The sequence below is a fragment of the Erithacus rubecula genome, assembly GCF_903797595.1.
Source record: "Erithacus rubecula genome assembly, chromosome: 6".
Lineage (NCBI taxonomy): Eukaryota > Metazoa > Chordata > Aves > Passeriformes > Muscicapidae > Erithacus > Erithacus rubecula.
In genome coordinates this window covers 53,728,761-53,751,191 of record NC_136688.1, presented here as the reverse complement: position 1 = coordinate 53,751,191, position 22,431 = coordinate 53,728,761, and the positions used below count along the sequence as shown (strand labels likewise).

General features: G+C 41.1%; 1 protein-coding gene across 1 annotated transcript in view; it reads left to right on the top strand.

The window, feature by feature from the left end:
• BRF1 (BRF1 general transcription factor IIIB subunit) overlaps positions 1-22,431 on the top strand; it is a 168,790-nt gene that overhangs the window by 105,661 nt on the left and 40,698 nt on the right. The window contains exons 12-15 of the mRNA XM_079308257.1: positions 15,712-15,773; positions 17,897-17,978; positions 18,067-18,122; positions 19,912-20,168. Of these exons, the coding sequence (XP_079164383.1) occupies positions 15,712-15,773; positions 17,897-17,978; positions 18,067-18,122; positions 19,912-20,168 (457 nt within the window). The remainder of the gene's footprint in view (positions 1-15,711; positions 15,774-17,896; positions 17,979-18,066; positions 18,123-19,911; positions 20,169-22,431) is intronic.

Genomic DNA, 22,431 nt, shown 5'->3' with positions numbered 1-22,431 from the left:
GAGCCCAGTAATGCTCACGGTTTTTTGGGTGGGTGGCCCCTTTGTAGAAGAAACAGACATTCCTGCCCTGCCCTTCTGCCAGAAAGGAAGAAAAGTCACCAAAAAACTCAAGTGCAAACTGAATTTTTCTTCAGAGAGCTGTGGAAAGTGAAATGTGTGGAAGCTACAGAAAGGACACTAAGTTTGCAGGGAAAGCTGGCTGCTGAGGGGGATGTTATCTGAGCAATTCATCACAGTATCTGAAATGTCAGGAGTGGAGGCCTGGGTTCAGTTCAGGGAGTCTCCATGGTCCCAGTTGTTATTGAGAGTAAAGACTTATTAACCCAGGTCAATGAGCCACAAAACGTGCCCTTGGAAGAAGGAAATGCAGCACTGAGAGATTTGCAAGGCTTAGCTACTTTGGGTTTAACACGATGGGTAATAAATCTGTGTGCAGGGCTGTGGTGGATCCTGACCACTTGGGTTTGCCTGAAAAAGCTAAAATAATCCTCCATTCAGTACTTCATTTTCTTGTGGTACAGGTTCAGCTGGTAAAGGTGGTACCTGAAAACTAAAAATCCACCAAAGTAAACCCTTTAAATGGAGTGCTGTTTCTGTGAGGTTTTAGTGTTTTTGTGCAGCAGTTTGGGCGTTTTTTGTTTGTTTTTCTTTTGTTTGGTAGCTTTGAATTTAGTCTGAAAAACTAATTCCTATATCCTCTTAAGGATTAACTTCATCACACCCTTAAACACTTCATCTGTTTTGTTTGTTGGTCTTAAATCCATGGGACTGTCACAGCAGGCAAGATGCATGGGCTGGACTGTGACTTGTGTAGATGACCCTTGTAATTAGGGATTTCAGCTGTGCCACTGTGGGCTGGAGATGAAAACAGCCATGAGTTTAGCCTTGTATAATTGCAGTTTGACATTTTTAGTTTGCTAAATGCTTTCATAACTAAAAGGGATGTATTATCCAATAGAGGAAGAATATTAATGTTGACATTGTTGGCAATTAAAAACAATCCTGGAAACTGAATTTTGCTTCTCCTGATTGCTTTTGAAATAATTTGTTTTTCAATGTTACTTTAGGATTGGTTCATTTATTAGGTCTTTTTTCCTTGTGTGACAATGAGATAATTGCTATTTATTTTTTATCCTGCAAGCAATTATAATCAAAGCAGCCAAATATAGAGTCTGCTTTGACCTGGAATCAGAGTGACCTGTCAACATGAGGCTACTGTAGTCTTCAGCTTTTCAGTTTAATTTTATTTCATAGGCATTCACCAGAATGCATTCAGCAGGGCTGAAAAAATTGTGGGTAGAGTTTTCGGTGTTCATTAATTACAGTGGTGCAGAGCTGAAGAAGTGGGCAGATAAGAACAACTTTGGGTTGGTTATTAATAGCAAAAATGAAGATCTTTTATCTAGGGTTGGGTGGACTGTGTTGGGCCAATATCCCAAGCAGTCAGAGGAGGAGATGCTGGCAGACTGCCAAGGGAGGGGTAGCTGCAAATTAAGGGAAAATTGTAAACAATTGCCTCTAGGGAGTTTCTGCAGCCAAGTTTTGCTAAAAGGAAGCAGAAGATACTTTATTTTTGAAGTTAGCAGTTTCAAGGTAATACTGAAACGCACATATACTCCTAAGACTGTAGAAGTTGTTTTCTGTTATGAAAGACCTGGACATCCACCACTGTGTAGCAGGAATAAGGGAATGAATATTAAGTTAGAGTGAGTAAATAATGCTGTTAAGTGGTACCTGGAAAGAAATTTGAGCAAGGAACAGGGCTCTTGAGACAGGTATAAGCACAGAAGTCCAAAGTAAACAGCTGTGCAGGGGGTGGAAGGGTTCAATTTTTCAGCAAAATCATTATTTACATTCCATGTTTGGTATGGTTACAGTCACCAAATCCTTATCACTAGCATGGGATCAGGGCAAAGGGCTGATTTGGGAAGTTAAATGAAGTGGTTCTTATTAATTTCCAGCTAAAAGTGAAAAATGCAAATCCACAACACCATCAAAGTCATGTGTTGAAATGCAGCAGCATCTTACCAGCATGAAATTATGTCACTGGTGGCAGTATTATATTCTGGCAGCGGCTTCCATTAGATAAAACATACTTCAGTGAGATGTTGCTTTTCCATGAAGTCTCTCTACTCACTTTAAGCCAGAGTTTTTTGCCCTTAGTGGAAGCACTGCTTTTGTGTCTCATGGCTTGGTAGCTACTGCAAGACTACCACAAATCTCCTGTCCCAAGTTCCTTCCCTGTTTTTTACTGCACTGTTTGGGTTTGGTTTCCAGTTTAGGACAGGGCAGACACTTTGGGATGTTGGTTGAGGTTAAGAAGTGCCTTGCCTTACTGGCTCATGCCCCTCCTATCTGCTGGCATCAGTGCACATGTAGTTGCCTCCCTGACCAGGTCTGTCAAAAATGTCACAGGCTTGTGCAGGCGTTTTTAATAGCAGGGTTATTTTGGGGGATGTGTGTTAGGTGCAGTGGAAGGTGGAAGGGAAGCAGAAGCAAGAGGAACAGGGCTGAGTCAGGGGGGAAGGAACCAGCTCCCCCAGTTCAGCTGGGGCTGGAGGAGCATTTCAGAGCATGTCTTTGCAGCAGCAAAAAACAGGTATTTTGGAGGCTGAGAGTGGCATTTGTGTTGTGCTGAGGTTCCAGTGCTGGAAAAGTTTTACAATCCATCAGTGACTTGGAACTGACAATTGCAGATATGCTCTTGCCTGAGGTCACTTTACATGCAGGGTCTTTTTAGAGAGTAAGGTTGATGCTCTGAGGTTCAGCTCCTGAAATGCAACATTTAGAAATCTGGGAGCAGTGAAGAAGTTTGGTTTAACAAGGTGGGGAGAGCATTCAAAAAGGTACTCCAAATTCTCTGCTGAAAAAGTCTCCTTTTGAATTTAAAGTTTATTGCTTTATCTTGACTTTCAGAAAACCTGCATGAAACTTCCTTGTCTTTGAAAGCTTGATAGAAACTCTTGAAGTACTTTGACTGAAACAGAAAATTTAATAGCGAGGCATTTTGAACATGGAGTGATGTTTGTGGGCAGGTAATTTAAACAGGTACTAATATGAAACAGTGTTGTACTTGAAAGGCTACAACTGGTGTACACACATAAATGGGCTGGAATATCACTGGGAGCAATAAAATCTAGGGATGCTTCATACTTCTTTCATTGCAAACAATTTTTATGGTATGGCCTGTGAAGCAATTGAAATGCAGAGAGCTGGCACATCACTAGATTGATAATTCCTCCTGCTACTTACAGCTTATTCTCAGTACAGATGTCCCAAATTCTTTCTTTATATCACATTAAAGTTTCTTGTCTGCTTCAATTTCATGCCTGCCTCAAATGTAGCATTTTTCAAAATTGTCCCTCCAATTTATTTTTTTTCTCTTTAAAAGTTTATATCAGATGAAACCTAACTGCTAGTTTCTATCCCAAGGTTTACACTTAAATTTTTAACAAGCTCGTTTTTAAGATTGGTCTTCCTTGAGAGAGCACTTGGCTGACCCATCAATAATTATGTAGTAATAAAGCAACTGTGTAAAAATGGCACCTTCGTGCTGAACAGATTGGTTTGGAGAGCCACTGACAAAGATGAATGTTTATTGCAATTTACTGCTTTTGGTTCTGCAGATGCAATAGAGCTATTTTCTTTTTGGCTTTAGTGTCACAAAAAGTAATTTCCAATTGTGGAATCTTTATGATAAGGATGTATATCTAGGAGAGCCCAGACTGACTTTCAAATACCAACAGGAGTTTGCAATGGTGGTAATTTAGGAAAAGAAATAAACAGAACATCTTTTACTTAATTTCAATTCTGAAATTTATTTTTAAGTAATCACTGGGACAGAACACACAAGAAACCCCACAGTATCATGTAGTTATTCTTCTGAATTAATTGCTGTAATATTAATTGTTGATTCTTCAAAAATTGGCAAGTTTCCTCATTCTCTTTGCTGCATCCAAAGATTTTAGATGTTGATTTTACTACAATGTGAAGAAAAATGTAATGTCTAAAATTAACACAAAAGCCTAAAATTGTTGTTCTTGTTTCCTTTTTTTATTTTCTTTTAAGTGCCAGCACAATTAATGCTGTGATTTAGATGGTTTGTATTGTTCAAATCTGTCCTCTCCTTTTGGGCAAAATGCAGAATAACATATTCTGTAAGTTTTTATGCAGCATTTTGGTCAGCCAAGCTAGCTGATTGCAGTGTCAGTTTGGTGATGAAATTGTCTCTTGGTAGCAGCTGAGAAACACTTTGAGAATTAAACTTTAGTGGGTGCAGGTGTTGGCATCTGTGTCTGTGCAGCCTCCCCACAGCTCAGGGTGCTCCTCTGCTGGATTTCCCCCAGGAGATGCCAGGGTGTGGATGTGCTGGCACAGCCAGGCTGCTGCCTGTCAGCAGTGTCAGAGCTGTAAGGTGCTTTCATGCACCAAAGGCCAGAACTCCATTGAGCAATGGGCTCTTTCCCATTGCTGCCACCATCAGTGACTTGGCTGATGTTGGCTCTGTTTCTCCCAGTTTGCAGGAAGGGTGCAGGTGGTCCTTCTCCCAAAAGGCTCCTGAGTGGCAAAGCTCCAGTTCATCCCCTTGTTTCCTGGGGCTGATGGCAGGGCTGAGCTCAGGTGCCTGCTTTGAGCTGTTCCACAAACCTGTTTGCTGCCACAGCCCTCAAGCCTTTGTGGAACTTGTGTCAGCAAACCCTTCCAAGCCAGGTCATTCATTTCAGTTGGCAGCTGCTGACAGTAATGTTCCTTTGCTTGGCTTTATTTTAGCATTTAATGATTTTTATGTTGGTTTTGATGGCGTGAAGGGAATTGCATGGGAGTGTTTTGTCTGGACTTTAGTATTCTCTGCTTTATCTTGCTAGCAAGATTTAAAATCTTACTCCTTCAGGAGACAGGGCTTTTGTCTGTGCATCTTGCAAGCTCTTTTCTCACTGGCCTCTTCTGTCAGCTCATTATCCTGCACAGTTCATGATGCTAAAGTTTGCTGTGGAAAGAGTTTGCCTAGTTAAAACTAATATAAGGAACAATCCATCTATTCTTACCTAAAGAAGTAAAATAATTAAAATATCAATAAATATTACATAGAAGAGGATGATAGATCTGAATTTGAAATCATGATTAGGTGGGATTATGTAATTAAATAGTAAAATGTTACCCAGAACTTATTTTCAGAAGACAACTCTAGTTTCATTAATTCAAAATAAACTTTTCTGATTTCAGAGAGATGAGTATTACCGTTGGTGCTGAATGTGTTTAAATGAACTGGTACAAGAAAAGTACATCACTCTCTCCCAGTGGGCTTGGACATGTAGTCATGTTCCTGAGAATGGGTGCCATGTTCTGTGTGTTATGGAGGGCCTGGGTTGAGCTCCACAGAAAGTATCATTATTCAGTTAATTAAAGAAGAACAACTCTGATACTCTGCCATATGCTGAACAATAAAATAGCTGCATGGCAGAAAGAGCTATGAATCCTTCCAGTGTATGTGAGACTGAGACATGATTTGTTACATTCTGCCTCTGTGTTAAGTAGAGAATAAAAAATTAATTACATGTGGATGTGGGGCCTTATCTTTTCCAGTGAGCTCTTTAAAATGCTTACCAGGTTTTTGAGACTTAGTAAAATTTTTCCAAAGTCTTTGCTTTGCTGTGCCTCTAATCAACATTTAAGCGGGGTCCTTTGTGTGCCTGTAACCTGGAGAGGATGGCCAGATTGAGGAGAAACTGTAAAATCAGCAATGCAGAATTTAGCTAAAATGACATATGAAGTATAGTCCTGTTAGTGTATAAACTTTATATACAAGTCAGATGTTGAGATTGATCATAAGGACAGGTTGCAGAAGCAGATGGCTGGCCTTTCTGATAGCCATTATCTTGAAAGGCTGCCTTTGAAGCCAGCTCCCTGCTTTATAGGTGAATCATGCTGCTGGGCTTTGCTGGGAAAAGGTTATTTCTCCTGCTCCACCAAAACCTCCTGTGCACAAAAGCCTTTTTCCACTGCTCCTGGAGGATGAGACAAATTATTCTCCAGGAACTTCTTCACAACTTTCTCCTTTTGGAGAGTTGTGGTGTCAGAGGGCATTCCAGCACTGTAATGGATGGATCTCAAGCATATGGAGTACACATGCTAATTGTGCTGTGCTTATGGATCAGTCTGTCCAAATGCCAAGGCCTCAGAGCTGCTGCAGGCAAAACGTTAAAATCCTTCTCCTCTGTCTACTGTGCAGCTGGTAAAAGGTTCAATGCAGTCACTAGAACATGGGGAGAGGAGGAGGAGGTGGGGACAGAGCCCTGGCTCTGCTCCCGAGGAGTTTCTGCAGGGGCTGTGCTGTCTGCAGCAGCGTGTGCTGGCCAGGTGACCACGGGAGCTCGCTGTGCTCCTGGAGCCACCCAGGCAGTGCCTGGACTTTGGATGGCACACACCCTTATATGCTTCATATATATAGTTTCCTGAATGGACACAAAGCTGCCTTGGTCCCTGGAGCAGACTCCTGCAACAGCTCTGTTTGGTGCAGAGCAGGATGGGGAAATACTTTATCACCTATGTGTTTTTCAGCCATTTAGGCACTGTCAGAGACAAAAAGATAGTATTTCACCTAACAAGAAACAGTGCAACTGCTGCAATTTTTATTTTAAAGTATGGTCTGTGCTGGCAGCAGGTCTCTGCTGTATAGTGACTGATGCTCTCATCACAAATCTGCATTTCTGTAGCTGCCACCTTTTAAGAATTCAAGCCAAGCATCTTCTACTTCCATGTTTGTAAACCCCAACTGGTGATCCTGATCACTGAACCAGTCAGGATCTTACGTGTCCTTTCTCTTCTCCATGTCTCTGATGGTCCTGGCAACATGAAACCCTGCCTGGTATCTGTTCTGAGTCCAGTCCTCATCCACCTCAGAGGATTTCTTTGAGCCAAGTTCTTTCCTTGCTTTTTGTAGGGAAGCTTCTGCTCTTGCATGTTATTCTATTTAATAATAAGAATAAATTTTATCTTCTCTTTCCTCTCTCCGTCTCTGTAATTCCCTGCTTGCAATTTCTCATTAGCAATGAAGGAAGGAAGAAGCTGGGTAACAAAATGAGAAATTTCTTACCTAATAATTTTCTTTCAGTTAACAGCTTCTCACCAGTCAGCCCACCCGGACAGTGTGGTAAATGGCCAGGACACAAATTGATTTTTTTCCTCTAAATAAAGACTTGGGTATATAATTTCATACTCTGTATTTTGATGTTGTCCTAATGCTAATAATTTTCTGTTGAAGCATTTCTGTAGTCTGGATAGCTTCTGATGGCTAGTGCTGAGCTTGTCACCAGATCTACCATAGATGAGCTCTGAACCTCAAAGGAGCCCATCTTTGCTGACAGATGGTAAGGGTGACTAGACACAATTTATAAGTGGAAAGTTCAATTAATTTCACTTCTAGCTCATCTGAGTAAGTTATTTTGGTAGGCTGTTTGTGACCTGGAGCAGCTCTTTGGTTCAGTTTGTATTGGAAGGGACCTTAAAGATCATCTAGTTCAACCTCCCTGCCATGGGATGAGATGCCACCCACTAAATCAAGTTATGCATATTATATACTTACATGGCTGTATAAATTTAAATTTTTTTCTCAGTGGAACAGGAATAGACTCACAATTTAAAAAAAAAAAAAAACAACTATAATAGTCCAAGCAAAATTCTAGGATTTGCTTTTAAGTTCTTTGCAGTGCAGAGCTTGTGTTTTATTTGGTTTGGGGGTTTACAGAAGGAGGTTTACTTCTCAATAAAACATGTGCTGGGGTGGCTGAGCACTGTCCAGACAAGGACCCTGGGCTTGCAGGGACGGACTGCAGAGCGTTTAGCACCCACAGCAAGACCTGGTGAGCTGCAGAAATGATGCTTCAGCACTTAAACACTGAGCCAGCTGTTCCCTTAGCAGCTGGCTGGGGTGTAAAGTGCTCTTGCTGTTTTACATAGAGGTCTGTCAGTGTGGGGAAAGCGAGCTGGAGTGGGATGTGAGCCCGGCTGCGTTGCTGTCGGCTCTCCAGGGTGTTGGGCTGCCCTCGCCCTCTGCCAGAGATAAGGCAGCACTCTGCCCTGGTGGGGCTGGGAGAGGGGAGCTCATTGAGATGCTGAGCAGTTCTTCTCCTTGGTCTCTCCCTTTGTATGAACTGTTACTCTTGGATCCCCCTGCACAGATTCTAAAAAAATGCAGAAAATACAGGCCAGAAGGCACCAAAAAGAGCAAAGGCTGGGGGAAGGGAAAGGGAGGAAAAGATGCCAAGAACAGCATAAAAGGCAAAGGAGGAAAATACATTAGGGAATTGGTGATGGGCTGGAAAAGCACAATAAGGAGGGGAAATCAGTCTTTATAGTTTTCATTTTAAAAAGATTTAGGTCCATAACTGTTCAGGGAGGAGGAGGTGATTGTATAAATTTAGGCTGAGGTGTGAGTTGTGGCACCTCTGTCACAAGCTCCGTGGTCAGTCTTGGCATTGCTGGTGCAGAAATCACAAGCTGGAGAAGACTTGTATCTGTGCAATGGGAGCTCTTACGATTTCCAGGGTTTGGCACTGAAAAATGTCATTTGTGGTAGCTGGGTAGTATGTTTCTGGGTGAGTATTGGTCAGTTTGATTATTGGTTCCATCAGCAAAAGATAACTCTTTTGATACTGTTCAGAGCAGCCCTTCTCTGAGCTCTCAGTCATGGCAGCAGGGCTGTGAGCTCAGAAAAAAACGACAGGTAGCAACAAGTAGGTTGCATAAACCATTCTCTTTTTCATTGTTTTCCAAAGGTGTTGGAGGGACATGAATGTTATTCCAGAAGAAGAACATCTGCTGCCGGTTTTGAGGACAGTGTCAAGATGTTCTTCTGTTCAAAAGCCTAATTTTCAGCTGTATTTATTTTGGGAGGTTGAAAGGGTTTTTTTCTGAAGGGCTTTTTATGTTGCTGTGTAGTTCAATGAACATGAGCTTACCTTTTCAAAGAAAATTCTTCAGAATCAGAAGGGTTTTGTTTATTGCTGGGCTGGTTTTGTACTACCTGCTTTGAAAGAATAGACATTGCAGGGAGGATTTCTGGAAAGAATGGAGAGATTAACTCTTTCTCTGAAGCATTAAGTTTAAGTTAACAAGTTTCCATGTCTTTTAGATGAGTGGTATAACTGGATATAAAATATGGGGATGTGGTTTGGTTAGATCCTCCATGGACTATGAGGTGAAACAATAGAATTTATTTCAGTATGGATGTGCTCTCAGGAAAGCAGCAAGGTTGGTGGTTAGGTGCTTTTTCTTTTTCAAAATTCAAATTTAATTTATAAAAATACATTCAGTATCTAGTAAAAGTTCAGTGAGAGTGATTGACTGCAGGAAAAACTTTTCTCATAATTTATTCCCATATATCATTAAGCACACAAATCTGAAATTCCATTCCTGTGACGGGGTAATGGTTCTGAGACCACTGTAGGAAGGTGGCTGATGGGGGAAGGCTGCCGGGTGTCACTCAGCTGTGCAGGACAGACAGAGCATCTGAAACTTGAGTCTCAGTTGGGGAAATGGATGCAGGCATTAATAAAGATGGGTTTCTAGTTCTTGCATTAAGGCCCAGTGTTGTAGGAAAATCTGCCTACAGCAGATGAGCCCGATGCAGTGTCTGCAAACCAGCCAGGGCTGCCCTGGCTGTTACTCTGCTTTGCCTTGTGAGAAAGTCCTATTAGACAGGAGTGAGGAAATATCTGATGAGCTCGTACAGGCTGACCTTGCACAGCTGCGATGGCAGAGTACATGGAATTTCTTTTATTTTTATTGAATTGTGCTTTCCCCTCTTTGCCGTTGCTCTGCAGCCCTCTGGGCCCGTGCAGTGCAGTGGTGGCAGTGAGGAGCTGCTGGTGGCACCTGCAGGGCAGGCGGCAGCGCTTCCCTCCCTCGCTGCTCGGCGGGAGGGAATGTTTCTGGGACACGGGGCCTCGCTCTCTGTGGTGCCATGGGTTTGCTTTCTCTGAGGAGCTACACGCTGGAAACTTGGCTTTGGCTGGAGAGGACCTCTTAACCTTGCCTTGGCAGGAGGAAATAATGAAGTGACAGACTTCATTTATCTTTGCGCTGTGTGCATGGCCTCGTGTGCTCCGTGCACCACCAGACCTGAATCGTGGTGTCGATTTGGCACTGTCAAGGCTGTAATGTTCAAGGTGGCTCCAGGTACAATAAAATAAAATACATTTTCTCTTAAATATGAGCATACACATCATGTGTTTTGTGACCTTATTTCATCAGCAAGTGCAATTAATTTTGCTCTGTCCTTACACGCCGTTTTTGTGGAATATTTCTTCTGTGATACCAGATGATTACGCTGCCAGAGGTGATTTGGGGGAACTGGAGCCCTTGGCAGCTGCAGGGTTTATGCTGTGGGATGGGAACATGGTAGGGATTGCACAAAGAGGTGCCTTACCTGCAGCAGTGGGGTTGGCAACAGCTTAAACCAGCCAGGATTACCTCCCAGCCTGCTCCAGAGGGAGGCTCCTGCCCTGAGTTAGTGAAACTCTCAGGGTTCTCTGCTGATATGACCCACAGACTCTGCTCACACCCTGATGTGTGGTGTGTTTGTTTGCACACCCCTCGATCCTGTACTTCATCCTGGCTGCTGCTGCTGCATTTTCACATCCATTTCTCTTCCCTGCCTGGTCCCTACAGCACGATCACCATGGCTCGCAGTGACCCACCCTTAATGACTGTTCCCATCACGCCCCTTGGTAAATGAGTGTGGCCCCTCTGATCAGCTAATCAATTATATCCTGGTGCAGTTGTGCAGTGCTGTTTTTGTCACTGATCCACCACCTTCCCTTGCCTCTCATTGCAGCTCCCCAAAGTGGCACCAGCGTCGCTCATCAATTTGAGATGTTAAAGAATTTCTGCCCACTGGGTCCCTCCAATGTCTGTGGGAGCTTTGTGTGGCTCCCATTGGATTTAATCCCTCCCTGGAGAGCAGCAATCAATCCCAGTGTTTCTGCTGCCGCAGGCTCAGGTTGTTTGGTTGTTGCTTAAGGATTTTTGTAGCTGAAAATGCATTTTCCAACTCTTTTCAAATTTTGTCATGCTCTAGCCCCAAAGTACGTCTTAAATACTGGAAGTGTTTAGTGTCTGGTGTTGTGCCAAATAGGTGGAAAGGTTCTTTGTTTAAACACTTTGCTGTGAAACAGTGTGATGAAGGATGTATTTGCTGCATAGGACCAGGGGACCAAGTGCCTTTCCATTATATCTGCTCTAGAGGATTTCCTGGGAAGTGTTCAGCCTCCATTTCTGTCTGTAAGGAAATCCTCTTATCTGGGCAGAGCAATAAATAGTGCTGCCTCCTGTAATAGAAACAGAAAAACATATTCTTCACACGGCTGTTTTTAAAAACACAATTATCGGGTGGAATGATTCTTCTGTAATAAGTCCCCATAATATTGCACTATGTATACATTTAACTAACTGCACAGAGGCAGGGAGAGGGGCAGAGAGTGTGTTAAAAGATGGTTTAGTGTGTATTTAGTAATGACAAGAACAGTAAATAATCCTACAGGTTTACAAACCTAATCCCCAGTGTCTGATTGTAGCCCTCATGTCTACTGGAATTGGTTGGAAAGACATTAAAAGGCTGTGAAGGGAGGGCTGTGGGGGAATTTATTTTTAAAGTTTTGGGGAGCAGGCTGGATGATTGGTGGTTTTAGGTGGTATGAATGTAGCTGATTCAGTACCTTGATGGAAAGCTCTAGAAGTGCCCATCCTCCTCCCCTTGGTACAGTGGTGTTGGGTGAGGATGGAGTAGACTGGTCCCTGCTCTAAGCTCTTCCTGGTGATCCTTTCATTTAACAACTGGATTTAGAGAGAAGGGGAGGAGTGTTGTTGTTTTTAATGCCCAACTTATTTTTTGCCTGTGCCCTGCAGTAAAGTGGTTGTTTTTCCTAACAGAAGAAATCTGTGGTGTCTCAGAGCTGTGCCACGTGATGCTACTGCTTTTAAATAAGCTCTTAAGAGGCTGGACCAGATGTTGGCCACATCTGTGTTTTCATTTCATCGAACATTTCATTTCGACCCTTTTATTAAAAGAGAAAATGATAATTTGGAAATCGCTTTGAAAAGTTTAGCAGCTGGGAAGATGTTTCTGGTGTATAAAAAAGCAATGGATTTACTTTCCATGCCCTGCAGTGAGCTGTGTAGCATCAAGCAGACAGATATTTGTGGCTGGTGGGGTCTACTCCTGTTAGAAACGATTGCCATGGAAATTTTCATGCCAAAATTGATGCGTTTTATTTTGAATTGGCATTCTGTAATGAAACATGTAGTTTTTTTCCTCAGTGAAAGCATTAAACTAGGGATTTGAAGGCACCTTCACTTCTGAAAAACCCATTTAATGAATGCCTATTGCCATGGCAGGGAAAAGGAAGATTTGCAGGCAGAGGGATATCCTGCAATTACTCCCTCTGCTGCTGTTATGGGGGTCTAAGAAATGCTTATTACGTGTTACTTGCTTCTGGATTCTTCTCTGCAATTTAACAGTTGGAGAATGAGTTTTCTGTCCCTGTTGCTAATTGATCCAATGAGAAAAACTGGCACCTAATTCAGTAACAAGTTATATTTAAAATGACAAGTGAAATTGTTCATGGTGCCTGAAATTGCATCATTTTCAGTCTGGCATGTTAGGGCTGTATAAGAGAACAGGCACCTACTGTACTGTGACATATTAAATTTTAAACCTCTGATCCAAAAATACAGCGAGGTATAGGAGGAGGAAGGTGTATAATGATGAAAAGCAGTGGCAGCTTGATTTCAGTGGGATACTTTTATTGTTTTTAGGATGCTTTGGCAGTTAAATATTGGGATCAATTTTATGTAAAGTTGAACAGTGAGTATGTTCATCACCACTTCCAAGTTTTATTTTTCTAACCTCTGATGTTCAGAGCCTAGTAGTGATTTTCAAGGTTGGCTCTATTTTTTTCTGTCCATAATTCCAAGCCTGTGTTGACAGTGGACAATTTAGTTTATCTGGTACAATGAATAGAGAAGAAAAATAAATCCTCTATTCGTGTAGGTACACAACATTGAAAATTTGGGGTTTTTCTCCCAAAAAAAGCCTTGAGGAAACAAGGGGTGAAGATGGGAACCATCCCCCCTTCTGTCCTACAACTTGGTGGTTAAAGTGCTACTTGGAGTATGGGAGACCCAGTTCAAATCCCATTTTTATATGAACTCCTTCCAGCCTGAGAGTCAGGTTATCCTGGTCTGGACTTCCCAACTCTGCTGTTGAGCTGTTTTATTTTATGTGATAGAACATTTCTTGGACCCAGGTGGACAATCTCCTGGGAAAGTGTCTCAGACAGTGGACTACAGTATTTACTCATTTCCTTGGTGAAAATTCAGCCATTTTGCTCACTGGAAGTTTTTGTTGTCAGTTCCAGCAGGGGAGATACATTGCAGAATATCCTGCACTCCCTTGGGTGATTCCTCTCCACACTTTGAATGATTATGGTTTGCTATGAGAATTTCAGTCAGTTGCACTAAAAAGGCAGCAAACCACTGGGATGTATTTTGTCACCTTGGTTTTCCTGCCCATCCTCAAGCCAGAGGGTGCTTTGCCTTGTCCTGGGAGTGCATCCCTGCCTGGCTGGTAGCAGGAGGAGCTGCTGGCACTGGTGCAGAAAGTTCTGCTCTTACTGCACTGTGCAGAGATCAGACCAGAAGAAAAGCATATGTACTGATCAATTATGTAGATATTATAAAATCTTCTGCACTTCTAAAGTATTTTGGGGGAAAAGGGTTGGAAAGTAAATCTGGTGCCTGAGACTAACGTGCAATTAATTTCTAAATGTAACGACACTGAGAAATGTTCTTTAAAGCCTTTTTGGTCAAATCAGCACCAGATTATCCAAATTAGTAAACTTGATATTACTTCTATGAGATAATCTCAGGGAAAAAAGCATAGTGTTATGGAGGGCTAGAGCCTTCTGCTATGAGAAAAGGCTGAGAAAACTGAAATTGTTCAGCGTGGAGGAGAAAAGGCTTCAGAGTGACCCATTTCCAACCTCTCAGTGTCTTAATGAGCCACAAAAGAGCTGGAGAGGGACCTTTTACAAGGGCATGGAGTGACTGGATAATGGGGAATGGCTTCAAACTAATAGAAGGTTAGATTGGATATTAAAAGGAGATTGTTTACTGTGGGGATGGTGAGACACTAGAATGTGTTGCCTGGAGAAACTGTGGATGCCTTGTTCCTGGAAGTGTGGATGGAGCTTTGAGCAAACCTGGTCTGGTGGAAGTGTCCCTGCCCATGGCTGAGGCTTGGAACTAAAGGTCCCTTCCAACTCAAACCAATGGTTCTATGCTGTTCCTTGTGACAGGACATTTTTGGGGGTTGAAACTTGTTTTGCCTGTGTCTTGGGGTGGAAATTATGAAACTTTCTGTTGGTTGTTTAGGATGGATTTTGAAAAGATTTGTGAGTGCTCAGTGGCTGGTCCCAGGGAATGTCTGTTGAATTGAGCAGTCATACCCTTTGCACCACCTCAGGAAGCTCAGACTTTATTCCTGACCAGGTGTTTTGGTTGGATTCCCAGCCCTGTGATTTCACATACTTCTGGCAACTGGTTTAAACTCTTGACTTTTGCCAAGCAGATTATTGTTTATCTTCTGGGAATGCTGTTAATTCCAAGCTTTGCTTGACTTTGCCATGACCTGCCATTGGATCTAGAGCTGCTGTTGGCATCACCCTCCTCTGGTGCAGGAGCTCCAGGCTGGGAAATCAATCCATTCAAAGATCTTGGTTTGTGGGGAGGCACATCCTCAGTATTGGGGAATGGGAACTGTGAACATGCCAAGCTGCTCTGCTGTTCTGCACCACTTTAGTTTGCATTTGTTATTGTAGATTGTTGAAACTTAATTTGTTTATATTTTTCTGCAAGTGAACTGGTGAGGTCATCTCTTGTTTGATCTTTATTAGATGTAATGGAGATGACCAAGAAGATTGCTCCGTTCTCCAGCATAAGTCTTTGTTAAATAATTTGTTTTCTTCTCTACCTGGACTACATTAATAGTGTATTACTATAGTTCTTTAATGTGATGTGGAAAATCAGGTTTTGCAGCTGTATGCTGTGCCAGTCCCAAATTAAGCCTCAGTTCTGTGCTGTTACACTTTTTAATGGATGGAATATTTGAAAATTTGTTTTCAGAAGTCTTAATAACTAGAAAACTAGCAAAATTGCAGTGAAACTGTAATTACAGAAAGTCAAGAAGAAAGCCACGGTGTAACTGTCAGCAGTGGTCTCTGCTGCTTGCCTGAAAATAGAAAATATTTTCTAAGTCATAATTTAAATTACTGACCTATATGCTCTGACAGAGAAATTTTTGTTATGATGAAAGAAAAGTGGTCATCTTCTTGAAATGGTTTCCCCAGCTTCCTGCTGAACATTTGTGGCTGTAAATTAAAATGGGTGAAAAAAAGGCGACTGGAAGTCTCTGGCAGATTTTTAGTACTGATGAAGACTGTGCTTGTTCCTGAATGTTAAATTAATCCAATGTGGTGAATTTGTGTGCGTGAAGTTCTGTATTGAAAATATTCAGCAATACATTAAACCTCCCAGATGAAAGCAGGATGCAAATCTCTGAAGGACAGTCCTGAAGTGTTACATTACTGTAGAACTGAAGTTGCAATAGATTTTGGGCAAACACATGGGCTGATTAAAATATGTTCTTTTCTGTAGGTGAGAATACAGGAGATGGTGAATTGGATCTGAGTGGAATCGACGACAGTGAAATAGATCGGGTAAGGTGCCCTGTTGTCACAAGTGTCTCTTATCCTGGTTGTCTGGATCCCTGAGAAAGACAAAATGGTTCTTACTGGTTTATCCTCTCTCTGCAACAGCCTCTTCTCTCTGATCTATAGGAGGTTTGAGCAATTTCAGTGATTTGAAATCTAATGTTCATGCAAACCTGTGAATTTGGTGTTCCTTGCCCAGGTTATATATATATTTATGAGGCTGCTGCTGCTGCTTGCTTTTAACATGCTGGAATAATTATGTTTTAGAATGTCTTTTATTTCAAAGGAGAACTTTAAAAAAGTTTGGTGGAGCTCTAAATTCATTATTTAATTAAGATAGATTCAACATAGGAGGCTGCCATGGAAACCAAACTGTAAAACCAGCATGTGCGGCTCCTGTGTTCTTCCAAAGATTTCTGTAATGTTTTCTGGATTTATTTTTATTTGTGTGGCAGCAAAAAGTGCCATTTAACATATAGACTGAGTGGGACAGACACATGGCTGTGGAAAAGGTCTTGCTGGAGGCCACACAGCTGGTCAGCACTTGGACACTTGACAGTGCAGCTCTCTGAGCCTGATGCCCTCTCCAGCTCTTTTACAGTGTCATTTGAACAGATAATGCCAGTGCTAAAACTCCTTTTGGGGTACAAAATCACTGAGACTGATGAGGTTGCACAGGAATTACTGATCCCCAAAATGTAGCTGTGAGGTGGATTTGCTGGGGTGGGCATTAGGGTCTCATGATCTGGGTGACCACTGAATGGAGGCAGCAGGAAGGCTGAGGTTTTTCACCACAGCCTGTCCATAATTTAAACAATCACAGGGGAAGAACACATTTTCTGCTCTTTTTAGGCTCTGTGTTGAGGTCATAACTCTTCTTTTATGACTTCATGTTCATTTCTGTGGCAATAGACTGTAATATTGTAAACCCAAGATTATGAAATCTCTGAAAACCTAAGAGGAATGAATAACTAAGCTAGGAAGAAGTGGATTTTACTGTTATGGCCCACTTTTAATAGAAGCAGATGAAAGAGTGAAAATATTGGTCTGATAAACCAGGACTTGCACAGCCATTTGCTTGCCTGCTTAGCCCTAGAGGAAGGATTCGTCCCTTAGTTTCATTTGACTGGAATTATTTTTCTTATGAAATCCTTGATGTACATCTTACTTTGGAGAAAATCAGAATGCTCTGACCCAAAAGATGGAGAAACCTCAGATAGCTTTTCTTGCACTTAAACATAATTTTACAAGTCTCAGGTGCACTGCCTAAAATTCAAGTGTCTTGTTCATGATGGATGAGTTAATTTGTCTTCTCCATTCTGCTGTTCTTCACTCCCAAACAGCATGGTCTGTAGAGAACTTTTGTTTCATTGATAATTGTGATAAATACCAGGTTAATTTTTATATTTGGGTTGTCTGCAATTAAGTAATTGCTACCTGATTGTCTCTTTATTTCTGTGATTCATCTGAATAGTCCTAGATGTATTTTACAGCTCCATTCCCACTGAAGATGCTGCTGAGACTAGGTGGAGTTAACTACAAAACATCTGCATGTGGTTACTGAACCCAGCAGTCTGAAATCTGGAGGGCTAAAGCTCCAGCAATCTGAGCTGGTTTCCTTCACACAGATGTGGCCATTGAACTAATAATCTCAGTAATTCTGTGTACAGCTTCACAGAAAACTACCCAGAAGACACATGTTTTTGTTTTGGTTGCACAGAGCAATGGTTCCCGTCCTGTTTTGAATTACAGACCACCATCAACACACAGAATTACTTGCAGACAACCATGTTGTCATGATAACCTCTTGTATCATCTGAAAAAGATCATAAACCCAGGATCATTTTTGTTTAATTAACAGACCATGTATAATGAGTTCTGGATGGTTTTTGGTCACTTCATCATAGTTTGGAAACCAAGTACTGTTTTTTGTAAACAGGTTTTTGCTTGTGCCAGCTTCAGATGTTATTAGAAATGCTCTCTGATTGTCAAATATCACTCATGTTTTCTTTTAATGTATTTTTTTAAATGGGATATAGATTGACCTTGCCAGTGATTTTTCAGTTCAGCTTTGCTCTGTGGTTTTCAATTTGATTTCTGAAAGTAGATAAATTTGTTTTCTCTTTTAGTATATACTTAATGAAGCTGAAGCTCAGATAAAAGCAGAGCTGTGGATGAAAGAAAATGCAGATTATTTGAAGGAACAAAAAGGTAAGTATATAGGACTGAAATTTGCCTTTTGGCTGATGTTGCTGAAATACGTAATCTTCATGCTGGTTACCCTTTTGTCATCTTTCAGAAAAGGAAGCAAGAATAGCAAAAGAGAAAGAACTTGGGATTTATAAGGAGCACAAGGTATTAAATTGTGTGTTAATTGTGTCTGTTTGAAAATGTCCTGGAAATTCATTGTATCTGCTGATCAGCTCCATGTAGATGTATGGGCATAATGGTAGAGGTCACCACTAAAGGAGCAAAAGCTACAGTACATCTAGCTGTTACTGAATTGCAAGACTGTATTTTTTTAGTGAGTAAAACACTTTCTTGCCCAAACTTTTGTTTTAAATTGCTATTATGGGAAAATGCTGTGCATGTCAAAGTCAAAGCTAGCTCTTTGCATTTATGATTGCTGTTCTAATTGCTTGCTTATTAAAATACAGGTTTTAAGACATGTCTGATTTTTTTTTAACTTGTGCATGGGGAATTTGTTTGTACTTGCCATAACTTCAGTGGCTTTCTTTGCTCTTGCAATAATGATTTCTTTATGAAGAACTGAACAGATCCTTGTTACAGTCACTTGAAGGGGTATTTTATTCTACCTTTCATAAAGAATGCAACGGTTATGTTAACAAATGGCATGTCCTGTCTCCATGTTTAGCAGTTTAGAGCAGCCTAATTGGCCATATATTCACGATTTACAGCATTAGTATTTTGTGTAATTGAGCAAGTGACAAGTCAAATCTTCCACATGCAGCTAAAACCCATGATAGTTTTTAGTGTGGATATCTCTATCTTTGTTTCCGACTAATGTGAAAGGCAGAGTTTCCTGCTTCCCCTAGGTATTTCAACAATAAAAACAAAACCAGACAATGAAACACTGTTTTATACTTCAGGGTTTCTCATTCATCCTGCCTTTATGCAGACGTGGCAGTCTACCAGCAATTTTCAAAATTGTATAACTCGTTGGCACTGCCAAGTAGCCCAAACACCCACTTTTTGTTCGGACAACACAGGAGTTTTTCTCTAACCCTTTATTGTTTCTGACAGCTCGAGTAGAACTTGATTAATATAGTGCTTTCCAGTTTCAAGGTAGCACTTGACCCATGTAGGTAAACAGAGGGGCTATTATCCATTAAAAAATAAATCTCCTGCAGAGCTTGGTGTTAAAATCTTCCTGTGAATAGGAAAATGCTAAATGAGAAACAGAGGTTCTGGATTGGTTTGGGTTTTTTTTTTTTTTTTTTGTACCTACCCAGGCATGGGATGTGGCTGGAAATTTTCTCTGGTGTCATTCCTGGTTGCCTGGCTCTGCCCAGCATCAGCTGGGCTCACTGCAGGTGACAGTGCTGCTGTGTCTGCAGCCTCCTGCCCCTGCCTCACTGCTGATGCCAGCCCAGGCTTGGGAATCTGCTGCTGCTCCTGCTTGGCCCCTTTTCAGCATGGAGGAGGAGCTGGGTAGAGCCTTTCCCAGGCTGTGTTCAGATCTGATAGGAAAGATGGCTGCAGCTCTGGTAGGAAGTTGTCAGTGCTCTGGGGAGTCATGGCTTCACTCTCGCTTTAAGGGTAATTTTAGCAGGGGAGAGTCTTTATTTCTATTCTGGGTGGTGCTGTGAGGTCCCTATGCCTGTAGCAGGAGTTCACTCCCCTTTTTTTCACATATGAAAAATGGCCCATACTCCTCTATCTCTGTTAAGTAAAGGATTTCTAATAAACTCTCTGGGCATTTGGCAAAAAGCAAACTCACATCTCTTGGAGAAAAGAGACCCTTCGATCCCATTGAGTGGCAGGAGATGGAGCCCTGGCTTAGCCTGGGCACATCACCTGCATCCCCCACATCAGCAGCACCTGAGCCAGGACTGCTGCTTGCCCCTCTGCTTCATGGAAACTTTGTTTGTATCTACATCACTAATTTTATATTTTAATTAAGCCAAAGAAATCTGCAAAGAAGCGGGAGCCAATTCAAGCCAGCACAGCAGGAGAGGCAATTGAAAAGATGTTAGAACAGAAGAAAATCTCAAGTAAAATTAATTATAATGTGCTAAGGGACCTGAACAGCAAAGGAAGTAACACACCAAAGAAAGAGGATGACAGCACTGATGACAGCACCAACACCAAGAAGCTGTCAAGAAGAAAATCTATTGCCAGTAGGAATATAGCCAACCCTGTAAACAGTGTGGGAAAAAGGTACTGCAATTGTTCATTTATATCTCTGTCTGTGAGACTGTCTATGTATCTTTCTGAGCCAGACAATTTAGGGACTGAAGCATTTGTGTGAGGCTAAAATAATGTCAGGGCTCTGTTTTTATTTATTTTGCCTGCACTGTCATGGCGACACCTTATTTATAGTTCACATTTCAGAGGTCTGCTTTGGTGTGAGTTAATCATCCTGAAGCCAAAAAAACCACAAAATCAATAGAAATTCATAAATATGAATCTATCAGTCAGGGACACCTTTACTTCATAAAATCCTGACATTTGCTGTCCTTCCTTTAAGTTGTCTGTATGAACTGACATGACACTAAATGCTCAAAAGCTTTGCCTTTTTGCTTGATTTGAAAACTATAGTTCCCATCTGTTTTGACAGCTAGCTGCTTTGATTAGCTTTTATTTTAGTTTTACTCCAAACTTTTGTTGTTAATTGATGACACAAATACAAAGCTTTACAGTAAATATGCTTGTCGGTTTTCTGGTCTGCATTTGAAAATGTTTTATAGTGTGATGAAAGCTCCTGTTTTAATGAGAGAAATACTCAACTTGCTGGGCAGATTTGTAGTGTGCTGTAAAATGTGTAAGGAGATTGATGTGTCCAATCTACAATATTCAACTACTTTATCTATCTTTGGTTTATGAAGTCACGTTGGATTATCATTTGAATAATTTTGATGTATAGTAATTTCTTACTTAGATGTTATTTATTTATTTATTGCCTGTTTATTTACTGCCAGAATTATAGGCCAAATGTCACAAGGAAATCTTGGTATTTAATTTAGAAATATAAAATAATGTCTTTGCATTGTTGTTCAGATTTTGGCATGTGTTGAAACTGGGTAAGGGAGGGCAGGAGGGCAGCCACCTACAAGGTGTGAGAAAACATCAGTTTGTGAGAGAGCAGGATACAGGGGGTATCTGAAAACGTGGTAGGGGAAGGACAGTAAAGAAATTGAGGAAAATAAGGATGGCAAAACCTAACCCCTTATTTTAACTTCATTTGACAGTGAGGCCAGAGGAACAGGCTTCAGTTTGGGCTGAGAAGCCAAATGCCAGTCACTGGCCCCACTGTCACCAGACACAGGTTTTTACAGTATTTCAGATATATATATTTTTTATTCTGTATTTTTTGCTTCATCCTCATTCAACTTCTCATTCTCAGTATCAAGAGCTTTGCATTCCAGCTCTTGACTCACTGGGGATTTTAGGCTCCCCTGTAAGTTGCATGTAAATTTTCCACTAGTAAAGGATGGGGAAGATGCATTGAGGATTAACTTAACAGCATTTAGTTTATGCTTTATTTGCAATTAACAGGTATTAATGAGTCATATTTCTGGTATTTCCAGTAAAGTAGGACCACTTCAGTTGTCTGAAATGCAATGCTGGCTGGGAAGCAGGGGCTGGGCAGGATCCTGGTGCATTTCAGAATTCAGGAGTGACATCCAAGATCAAGGTCCTTCACCACATCCCACTTGTCACTTCTGAGCTTTGCAGAAATGTTGGGCCCTTGGAGCTCCTGTTGAAGTCAGCATGTAAAACTCTTAACAGGTGTTAAACTCTTTGGAAAATCATGCCATAAATATTTAATTGAACAGTGGTGCAACTTGAAAAGGTTTCTAAATAAATACAAATCAGTATTTTCCAAAAGCAGCTAATAAAACGTGTTTATTTTTCCTCTTGAGAGCCTAAAGTACATCCTTAAGATGCATAACAGAGTTTCCTGATGATGATTAGCAGATCTCAGATACAATGAATTTTGCAGCAGAACACTTCAGATGAGGCTGAAGATACATGCAAATAAGTGAGCTAAGAAGATTTTTGCACTCATGAAGTAGGCAGTGCTCTTGCTTAAATATTATCAAGGACTTGACAAACATTAGCTGGGTTTTTTTTTTTCCTTATAATTAAAGATTTATGACATACTTCTGATTTTTTTTTTTTCAAATGCCATGCCTTTTAAATGGCATGCATAAATTTCTGTGTTCTGCATTGTTCTTATATGCCTTGCATTCATTGCCTTTGTTCAGCATTGTTCCTCTGAGAGGTGAATGGCTAAATACTTTCCCAGGGATACAAAAATCATGATAATTTATATGCAATTAATAATAATACTAAAACTCCTGAACATTGCTTATTAGAAAATGAATGAAGCACGTAATGTGTCTTTTTCCAGGAGGCATTTGCAGAAATGGGATCATATGCTTTTGGTTGGAAGGGACTTTAAAGATCATCTATTGTT